Here is an 11,303-nt window from a genome sequence, read left to right as displayed (position 1 = left end):
GTCTGGTAATAAAGGGCTTTTTTCACTGTCTAATTGGACTTGGTCATAACCTGTACATGTAGCTCAGTGCCCAACAAGTACATTACTACTCAGTATTAGTATGATGACACTTGTCTCTTAAGGGTTTGTAATGATGTTACTTAGCAGTAAAATTGCAGTATTGAATGGTATGTTAATATCCATATAACCCTCTTTAAGAATGCTGATATCACTTTTGGAGGGCAGAGTGAGCTGACATACTATAATTCTATGATACTATAATTGATTTTGGTGACATGCCAGCATCTAATGCAGTTCTTGCTTTTATTTACAGCATCGAGATGACTCAGGAGACAAACCAGACCCCAGGACCCATGCTGTGTAGTACAGGATGTGGATTTTATGGAAATCCTAGGACAAATGGGATGTGTTCTGTTTGCTACAAAGAGCATCTTCAGCGTCAGCAGAATAGTGGCAGAATCAGCCCAATGGGTAAGGGTGCACGGTGGGTTGGTTTTGGGTTTTCTGATTTCTTTTAAAGTAAAACAGATTATGGGGAATCTCAGAATGTTTTTCAGGAGAACTTCTGAAAGCTTTGTACTAAAACAGTATCAACGAGAATACTGCTTTAAATCACAGTAAAGATAAAAATACATTTCTATGTGATGTGTTCTCTCCTGCTTGGCATTCAGCCAGAACTTGCTTTTCCACTTCTTCTGTTAACCTATTTGTATACAATTTCTGTGGTTTGGTTGTTAATGATATAGCCTGTCTTTAAGTAAGAAATAATATGCAGTAGCAGGGAAGATTGTATGCAGACAGCTCATAGCTGAATATGAGAATACTTGGCTATATTTTGCAGTTTGTTCATGACTGACTTGTCAAATTCCTGTTACATAGGAACAGCCAGTGGTTCAAACAGTCCTACCTCAGACTCTGCATCTGTACAGAGAGCAGACAGTAGCTTAAACAACTGTGAAGGTGCTGCTGGCAGCACATCTGAAAAATCAAGGTAAGATGATGGTATCAGGTACATGTATCAGTAGTAATTCAAGATGTAGCTGTTTAATGGGTCTGGACAGTTGAAGCTTTTATTATGAATGCCAAACTAACAAATTATGTGTTCCACTGTACTTAAACAGAAATGTGCCTGTTGCCGCTTTGCCTGTAACGCAGCAAATGACAGAAATGAGCATTTCAAGAGAGGAAAAACTACCACCGAAAACAGAGACCGAGCCAGGTATGTTTGTAGAGTAACACTGAGTACAACTGGTGACGTAGTGGAGGCTGAGGGTTTATTTATTTTCAGAGTAGGCATACCCTGTTGTTAGTGGTAGTTTTGAACTGTTAAGATGATTTTTAAGGATGCTTTTTTGAGTATGCTCTCATCTGAATCAAAAAAAGGTCTCATGTTGCAATAGTTTTCAGATGCATGTTCAATGTTAGTAAATAAAAAATGAAATTATACTTGTGAGGGTGGCCCCCAAACCCCTGTTTTTAAAACTGAGACACTCTGAAATTGTATTTGGGCAAGGTCTTCAGTTTTGAAGTCAAGATGTTGAGATTTCTCTATTATCTAGCAGTACAATTCTTGCTGACTCATGGCACTGAAAATGGCTTGTGTTTGGAGAAAGGAGTTCTTAATAAATTCCATTCTATGGAAGAGTGAGGCTGTGGGTGAAGGCAATGTGTAATTTAAGAATAATGACAAAAACTGCTTAAGTTATTTAATTGAGTAATCATTAAATACAAGCAAAACATTGTTCTGCAACTGTGGGGTACTTGCAGCCTTAATTGCTGGGTGTGACTTGTCAATTTAAAAGTTTTTATCTTGTACTGGAAGGTTTCAGCTGTAGTAAATAAAGTGTAAACTACTATTGGAGGAAAGCAGGAAAGAACAGCTTTCTTGGCTACAACTAGTGAGTGATTTAAATTCATATAAATTTGTTCCAATTAATATCTTAACACACCTGTTCTGTGCTTATACATATCCACATTAATTTAATAGTTCTGAAACAGTCTTAAAAACACTAACAGCTAATGTTTAGTAGGAAGTCTGTTCACTCAAGCTGAAGAAAAAAATCCGTTTTTTTAGTTATTAAGTCAGTGAGGTGAAAATTGCAGAAGATGCTACTCTGCACTGTATAGAAATTTTTTTTTGTCTAGATTTATCTTTGAAAGCAAAGTCTGCTTTGAACACCTGATACTTAATTTCTCTATATTTGTACAGACAGTGTTAAAATTTGCAGTAAGTCATGCTAAGTTCAGATTCTGTGATGCGAGCTAAGATACAGTTAGAGGATAGGGTTTTTCATAATGAATAGACTGAGAGGAGATTTTTGGAAGTATTAACTTAGTGAAACTAATGTCACCTACAGAGGATTTCTGTATGCAACTGAGAAATAGTTCAGACTTTGCTACAAAATTTATAAACCCATCTGGCTTTGTTATGAATTTCTACCTGATATGTTGCAAGCAGGAAAGAGGAATACAAAAAATGGTAGCAGTAGTGAAGTAGTAGGTGACTTTACTGTTAATAGAACTGGCAGTAGGAATTTGTCACATTGCCAGGTGTGAACAACAATCTTGAGTTGTTATTATTAACATATTGCGTGTTTTTCAGGTACTGTGGGTCATCTGTGTAATAGGTAATGTTCACACTGCACTCTATTGATCAGAATAGGTGGAAAAATCCAAAAAGCCACTGAAGATACTTAGGTACTGTAAATAATATCACAGTAAAAGCTGTCAAAAGTTTGTGTAGAGATCACGGGGAAAAACTGCCAGAGAACTTTAAAGCATCTGGAAAAAAAATGTGGAACAAAACTGCCTGCCTGAGTACATACCGTAACCTTGTGAAAGAGGCTCAGCTGCTGCAGCACCCGAGTTCCTAAGTATTAGGGTTTGACATAGACTGTAGACAGCATAGGATAGTGTCATTATTTACTGTTCTTAGTGTTTGTTGGACATCTAAAATAGTGTTGATTGCATTCAGTGGCATGTTGAGTGCTGTCTTGCAGACAGGAGAAGCTGTTCTAGACTCCTAATGAAAATCCCTGTCACATTTGGACTAGTTGCATTTTTCTTCTTTTTTCCATCAGCATCCAATACGTTTTAGTGTCTCCTCTCAAGGAGGACCTGAAACAATGGCGACTAACTTGCATTGGCTTATCATACTGTCTATGAGGTGTAATGCTACGGTCACGAAAATACAGCCTAGTTGCAAGCACAGTCTGATCCTAGCAACTGAATTTCATAACTGTCTATCAGACAATAACAGATCATGATCAAACTATGTAGCCTTCAAGCAGTGTAGCTTGCTCTCCTTTTATGTCTTCTTCGACAGTATGAAGTCACGTTCTCTTCTGCCAGATTGTCATTAGCAGATGAAATGTTGGATATTTCCCTTAGAAGCCAGAAAGTTAATAATATAGTTACATTTGGCCAACTAATTTTCTGTTTTTAGCAGTCTGCAGCATAAAATTATACTTGTTTACTTTTGGAATTGAAGCAACTGACTTGAGAAGGTGGTGAAGCTGAGAATGATGAACCAATTACGCTTAAAAGGCTTTTTTTTAAATTGGTGGTGGTGGTGGTTGCATTTTTCTGCTTGTTTTTTTCTTTTTTTTCCTTTGCTCAAGTAGAGTTTACAACCTGGATTTTCATTCAGAACAAATCCAGTGATAAAACGATCAATTATGTCTTAACTTTTTAAGAAAAAGAGGCATAATGGCTATAACGAACCTAGCTGGTTGTAATTCACATGTCTAGTGTGTTGTTTTCTTGTAACTTGTAGTTCCTTAGTTTGACTTGGTGATTGCTATTTTATAATTGAACAGTGGCATGTGTCCAGTGCACTTGAGTGTTTTAACAGCTCGTAAGTCAGAAATATCTAAAGGCCTTTATGTTCAAACTCAAATTCGTAAGTGAGCGCTATTTACCAGAATACTTTCAATAGGATTTTGATACTCTTGTTAACTTTTTGCTAAGGATTGAATTCTAATACAGTCTTGACCAAAGTCAGACTATACCCAGAGCATTCTAGAAATGTGATTCATAGTTGCTTTATTGCTGTGCTAAGTTACAGGAACTAGGTGCAAATCCTAGCGAACTCTTTTCCTTCCTTGTGTTACACTAACAGTATCTTCCAAGTTGGTGAGGCATAATGGATCCTTTCCTTAAGAAACAGTGGTTTGTTGTTTTTTTTAGCAGTTATTCAAATGGAAATAAAAGATTTGTACAAAAAAGAATTGAGTTGCATAGTAACTACTAAAAATAAACTGTTCTGAAAACAACTATTTTAAACAATAATTGTTTCATGTTAGAGCATATTTTTAGCACTTTCTTGTGCTTTTTTTGGTCAGTACCATGCTGAATGAGGAGCCTCCAATCAGCTTGATCAGTGTTTCCAGATCTAATTAGTATCAATATGTGTATCACAGGTGTGGAGTTGTTTGGGGTTTGTTTATTGTTTTTTTCTTAAACCCAGTAATAGCTCTGTCTTAGGGAGTAGTGTGATTTTTGTAAAGCCACAGCTGCAGAGCAGCACTACTTATAAAGAACCAGAAATTCAACCCATTATGATCTTGTGTCAAATGCACTTTTTAAAAATACCCAGATACTGTGCGCTTACTCCATAATTCCATTCATGGTGTAGCTTACTCTTTCTGTTACTGAAATAATTAGCTTCAGAAGACAGCAGGCAATGGTGATTGGCTTACTTGTCTCTTGGCTTTCTACCAAGCCAGCGTAATTAGAGAGTTATTTTGCAGTTGTCCTGCATTCAGGTTGAGACCCTGTTAGGGATTATCTATACATATATTATGGTAGAACCAGTTGCTTTGTCTGATGTGTACAGTGTATTTCAGGTAATATTGTAAGATGCCAGTTCATGAGAGATGGTAGGCTTAAGGTGGTCACTATATAACATTCTTCAGATTTTGTTGTAATGAGTGTCTTGTTAATTCTGATTTGTTTTCACACGTGGCTATAGTATTTTAACATGTTGCTATCACTCTTTTAACATGTTGCTATTCCTTTGTGGTTGTTGGTATAATTGTCTGATGTAACAACTGTCTTATGTTGAAAATGAATAGCTCATCTTCATGTTTCCCATGTCTGCTGTAGCTTCAGTAGACATCCCTGATTGAAACAGTTCTGAAACAGAACCATCAGCCTCTTCTAAACCATGAAGCTGTCTGCCTTGGAAAATAAGTCTGGGGACCCAGCTGTTGGTTCTGTGCTAGTTGGTCATAGGATGCTGTTAGTATTTTAACAGTAGTATACCACAGACATTAACTTGATGGCCATGAAAACTTAAACCATATTCCTGTGGGATCCTTTGATGGGAGGGTATTTTTACACTGTATTAATGTAACAGTAAAGATACTCAATGCACCTTTTGCTTTTAAGACTTTGTTCTACTGTTTTGCTTACCACTTACTAGTACTGTGAAAGTCATGCTGTTTAAGCTGTTTATACCTTATTTTGGTTAACTTTTATTTAGTCAGAGAAGTTTCTAAGAAGTTCTTTCTGTTACTTTGATAAGCCTTTCTGGTTTTATATATGGGGAGGGTTAAAAGTAATATTGCTTTATTTTCATAATGTTTTATTCAGTTGAAATATTGGATTTGTTCCTTTCCAGTGTAAAATCTTAGTGGGAAAATAGGTGCAGTAGGCATGCTTCTTTTGCAGTAGCTGTACATGTTTATATAAGGAAAAAAGCTGGTTTTATAGTGTCTTAATTTTGAGTGGCAGTCCCACATAGTCACTGTAGCTTAATACTTTGGGGTCTGAGAAGAACTTTGTTTTCTCGTTTGTAGGACGTTTCTGTGTATAGGTTGAGTAGCTGTCATGCTGTGGCATGGAGCTAACTTGTCTGATCAGTGGACTTGCTGTTTCTTTGTGCCTTCTGTTGAGACTCATGGGGTGTGTTTTCAGGCCCCTCTCTAATACTAGGATTACATTAGTCTTTATTATCCTAGCGGATTGGTGATAGTCTTCCTAGTGCATGATGGTAATGCATGTTACAGTGCCTACAGATAATAATTTAAGACCAAAATAATAATCAATATAGACCTACCTAATTCTGGAAATCTGTTGCTCTTAATTTTTTTGCCTTTGTAATAGTAGAACTGGTTTGGTAAAATTCAAATTGAGTAAACCTGATTGGGTAACCTCAAGAGGCAAAGGTTGGGAAGAAAAATTACCAAGGTGGTGAAGAGGGAGGGGTACATGTCAACAGGAATTCTGTTTAAGTGCTAAAACCTGTTCTAGTGGTGAGTGCTTTGCTTCAGCTGAACACACGTTGAGGAAGCAGCTCTTCAGGTACCAGTAACCACTGTTTTCCACCTTTCAGAATTTGTGCAGTTATTCACTCTATGGTGATCATAGAGCAATCATTTGGAGCACTTTGCCTTATGATTAACACTGATTTCTGGCATAAAATTAACTTTATATGTTGACAACTGGAGTTGTACGTACCCCATTGATATTGCTTCTGTGCTAAAAGAAGCTGCTGTCAAGATATTTAACTGATGTATCTATATTGACTCCTGCTGTCAAGACAGAACAGCTATTATGTACGGTATTTTTCATCTGAGCCACAGGTTGATGAAAATGTATTTTTATTCAGATTTAAGTAAGGGGCAGGGTAGGCAGCATTGCATCTGTCCAAGTCATTATTCAGAAGCATGTTTGTGAAGGTTTAACATGATAAAAACTCATCATCAGACTTAAATCTCCTGGCATAAAAAGAATAAATTTGAACATTTTAATTTGGATTTAGAGATCTACGTCCCATCATGTCTTGGGACCTTTTAGTGCCTGTTACTGTAGATAGTGTACTGCTTTTCCTTCTTGGAATTTGTGTTAGTTGTGGGGGAAAGATAAAGATAAGCAGCCCTTCCAGGAAATGTGCCTGTACAGTTTTTTAGGATCAATTCCAGTTTCTGGCCTGCCAGTTGTCAGTTTGTGCTTGCAAAAGAAGAAGTATACCTGTAGTCTCTTGTAACATTTTCCCTTAGGTGGGTTTGTTCTCAGTGTTTGTACAGTGATCTATTAGGCTAGCTCTTTGCCTTGGTGAATCTTGGGAAGTTGCCGTTTCCACTTCCTTGTTCCGCCTTCTTTTCAGCATGTTAGGCAGTCATAAGGGTTGCTTCTCTTCTTGTTTTTATTATCTCTTGGTGCATGTTGAGCATGACTTTAATTATTTAGGTCAGTGTTGATTATCCTCTTCTGCATTTTCTTTTGCATCTGATTGAAGCAACATGCATGCTCCCAGGACTCATAAGATGGTTCTGATGGAGTTAAGGCTTTCCTCTGACAATACGCAAAATTGCAAAGTATGCTTTGGTTCTTCTTTTTCATGTTCCATGGCTTAGAATGAGCATTTAATTTTTAAACAAATTAGCAACACAACAAATCTAAAAGGAGTTTGACGATGTGTTTTGGGAGATACTTGTTTTTTGGTTTTCTTAAGGCCAAGGGGCACAGTGTCCAATAAGTTTACACTGTGATATTGCTGGTTTTTAACCTGTTCTTTGTTTACACACATTCAGATTAAGTGATTCTGAGCATTGCTTTTCTTGGGATTTAAGGACAAATTCAGAGAATCATATGTCTTTATGTAGAAAATGTTAATCCTTAAGACTTAAGAAAAATTGTTTTCTCAAACAAAAGTAGCAGCAGAAATTACTCCAAAAAATACCAACAGCAGTAGTGATTGTAGTGCTAGTGTTGTCATCATTTTTTAAGCCCTCAGACTTGACAAAAGAGCACTGACACTGAACTTCCTAAACTTTTTTTAAAAACAGGTCTGTGCAGGTGACAAAAAATAAGGTAGTAAACGGCCTTAGTTCTTCATCAGGACTGTTGCTATAATGTCATGTATAGGTAATTTATTTATTTTTATTATGAGTACTGAAGGTTTTTTGTAACCTCTGGGAGCCTGTCACTTCTTGTTTATTTGAAGTCCTGACTGGGGGCTGTCTTGTTGAGCAGTAAATTGTGATGCTTTTTAGGTGTTACCAGTAATAACGAGCTGTATTTTAGAATGCCTATGAACATGGTAATACAAACCCATTTTTTGATAACAAGTACATAAAGCTTATATACCCCCCATTTATTCTGGAATGCATTTTGTTGTTTTTTTTAATTTTAGAACAATATGTGTTGTCATACAGCTGGGAGTCTACAGACTACCAGGAGCAGGTGTTAAAGTTGTGTACAAACACACCTCTTAGATTTTCTCAATTTCAATTTGGATATAAATAAAATACTTTTTTTTTGTAAGTTTGATTGGAAAAAAAATTTGAACGAAAGGAACAGATTCATGAAAGGTTGCAGAAGGATGGATTTTTGTCCTTCAGAAAGTGATGTCTTGAGTTTTGTCTGAAGGTGTTAGTGAGAAGGATAACTGAAAAGTTACTCATTTTGACTATACCTACCTGAACACTGAAGCTGAATACAGTACAAAAATGCAGCTATTCAAGTGTAAATCTGCATTTTGTTCTTTAAATTGCTGGAAGTGTCAAACATGAGGGCTTTTTTGAACTGCTTTGTAGCTGTGTTCTGGATCTGTGACAGAATCAGTGGCTTGCTAGCTGTCTTGGTGGATTGTTTTAGCTGTCTGACTTGACAACTGCAGAGGCAGAGTAACCCAGTACTGTGATAGTATCATATTCTTGAGTTTTGTTTGTTACTATTAAATTCTGTACAGGCATCCCCTCTGTTCAGTAACTTTAGCCTTGACAGTAGTTACTATTTGGATTAAATGTTACTTGATCATATGATTTAAAAAAAAATAATTAAATATGTACATGGAATTTCTGGAGTACTTTCCAAGCCCTTAACACCAATATACACCTGTACAGGTGTAACAAGTTGAGTGTCTTATGTTCTCTAGCTGATGGAAATTTGGATGAAATCCTGTTGTCTTTTGTAGAGTCAAAAAGGAAGAATAGAGTACCTAAAAATCCCTATTCCTGATTTGTATTTTCATAGGCTAGTTTATTAAGTACTTCGGACAAAAAACATTCAGGTTTTTAGTAGGCGAAATTAATCCTTAAGAAATGCATAAATGCTCTTGAATAGCTAGTGAAGTCAAGAAAAGGCAATTCAACCTTATTTCCTTTGCTTGCTTCAACAGTTGTTACTCAACCAAGCCCATCAGTTTCTCAGCCTAGTACTTCGCAGAGTGAAGAGAGAGCTCCTGAACTACCCAAACCAAAGAAGAACAGATGTTTCATGTGCAGAAAGAAGGTTGGCCTTACAGGTGTGAGAATACTTTGTCAATTTTGAACATATGTCTATGACTTAAGAAAATATCTGTAGTATTAAATTTACCTGGTTGTTTAGAATCCAAACAACATAGTACAGCTCTTCATTTTTCTTACTCTGTATGTCTACTCATGGCAAAGACCTGTCTTTGCAGCAACTAAGCCCTTAACTTACAGCTTTATTTAATATGAAGCACCCTAGTGACATTGCGTCTTTTTCTTTGTACAGGATTTGACTGCCGATGTGGAAACTTGTTTTGTGGACTTCACCGTTATTCTGACAAGCATAACTGCCCATATGATTACAAAGCAGAAGCTGCAGCAAAAATCAGGAAAGAGAATCCAGTTGTGGTGGCTGAAAAAATCCAGAGAATATAAGTTAACCTGCTCATTAAAAGACTGACTGACTTTGTTTTGTTTTTGATATATCCTAGGAAAACATAAAAGAGCAGGTGCATGGCCATTTTCCTTTGTTCTCCAAAGTTTTACTTTTAGTCTTGTCTGTTTTAATGATATTTAAGAATGTTTGAGTGTCTGTTACAGGCAAAATTGGATAGATACAGCCCTTGAAAATATGCATGCCCTCATCAGAATGTAATTGGATGATCAGAAACTTCCACAGGAATACACACAGAGAGGACAGACTCTCTAGTTCACATGCCAAACAGATGTATGCTGTCTGCATGGTTGCAACAGATCTGCCTTGTGAGATGTGTTTGAGGTATATAATCTCTGGCTAGTGTCGTGCCTGTTTTGGAGAAGAATACATCAAAAAGGTTGGCAGTCTACTTCTGTGATTTAAAATCTCATTCTAATTTTAGTTTCCACACTCCGTTGTGTTTTCCAGCAGAATGAAAGCTACATAGAGGAGTCCACCATCCCAATAAGATAAGGATTGGTGCCATATTTAAGAAAGTTGCTTATGAATTGCACTGAGAATGGAAAAAGTCAGATACATATTGAGAAGAAAACTGTTTTGAGAGAGATTATACTGATTATAGAACTAAATAGGTTCCCAAAGGAAATGTCTTGCTTGGAGTTTATGAACTGGCCTGCAGTTGAGTTGTTTGCTTTTCCTTGATTATCTTAAAATGTTTCATAGCACAATATTGTAAGATTGGTTTACCAAAAAAAGTCACATTTTTTTAATCATACCACTGGAGTTCTATGAAGCATCACGTCTAAGTAAGTTGCTGAAGTATTAGAGCAGTTTCTTATTCATATACTACTTACATTCTGTGTGTTCTGAGTTCAAAAAAGTATTAGGACTTAATTTTCTCTAGTTTTAAATGTAGCAATTGCACCATTCTGCATGGAAAACCATAGCCAAAATGGCTGCTGTAGACTTCACTTGTAGCTGGAACCACTCTTGGAGGGCTGCTTTATAATTTTTAATTGTACTTGGATGTAGGACTGTAGTGTTCTTGGGTGTATTGCATGGGCTGCATTATCTACAGCATTGTACAATAACAACTAGAAAAGGCAGTATACTTCACTGATGCTTGTCTGGTAATATCACTTCTGTGTTATAATGGAAGGGGGTTTTGTGATGTATGAAACTTGTGTTTTTTATATAAACAACTACAGTTTAGATTAGCGTTGTGGTAATACCTGTTATCATCTGTAAATAGTTATGTATGTACACAAGGCACTACTCCTGAACCTTAGTTCTATTGCGGTGTTCAGTCTTAGTTTTTACTTTACTATTAAAAGCATCCGGTTTTTTTTTGCATTTAACTTTGTTCTGAGTTATTAGATATGCAAACATGTACAGATAGTTCATATTTATGTATTGCACATAATCATGCTACTCAGCATCTATGCTATATTGTATTATGTAAATAATAAAAATCATGTACAGAAGGAAATATTTCCTTTTGTGATAGTTCATTTGTTATTGCTATAGTCAGAAAGTGACCTTGTAGAGGTAGAGGGGCAAAGTTACAGATCTATCAGAGTTATATCTGTGCTTATAGATGTCTCTATGCTTAAGCCTGTCTGTGTCATTGTTTCTTATTTGGGTATACCAACTTCTAAGGTAGCTTA

The 11,303-nt window shown here is 36.4% G+C and overlaps 1 protein-coding gene across 1 annotated transcript; it reads left to right on the top strand.

Annotated features, from left to right (window-relative positions):
- The first annotated feature begins 315 nt into the window (after nt 1–315).
- On the top strand, nt 316–10,019 carry ZFAND5 (zinc finger, AN1-type domain 5). Its single transcript, XM_009994956.1, has 5 exons — nt 316–471; nt 880–991; nt 1,122–1,219; nt 9,128–9,253; nt 9,487–10,019. Exons 1-5 carry the CDS (start codon nt 321–323, stop codon nt 9,633–9,635), a joined length of 636 nt encoding a protein of 211 aa, XP_009993258.1. The 5' UTR covers nt 316–320; the 3' UTR covers nt 9,636–10,019.
- Nucleotides 10,020–11,303: the final 1,284 nt, after the last annotated feature.

Source organism: Chaetura pelagica, unplaced genomic scaffold (genome assembly GCF_000747805.2).
Source record: "Chaetura pelagica isolate M959 unplaced genomic scaffold, ChaPel_1.0 scaffold330, whole genome shotgun sequence".
In the NCBI taxonomy this organism is placed as follows: Eukaryota; Metazoa; Chordata; class Aves; order Apodiformes; family Apodidae; genus Chaetura; species Chaetura pelagica.
This window is presented reverse-complemented; position numbering and strand designations above follow the sequence as displayed.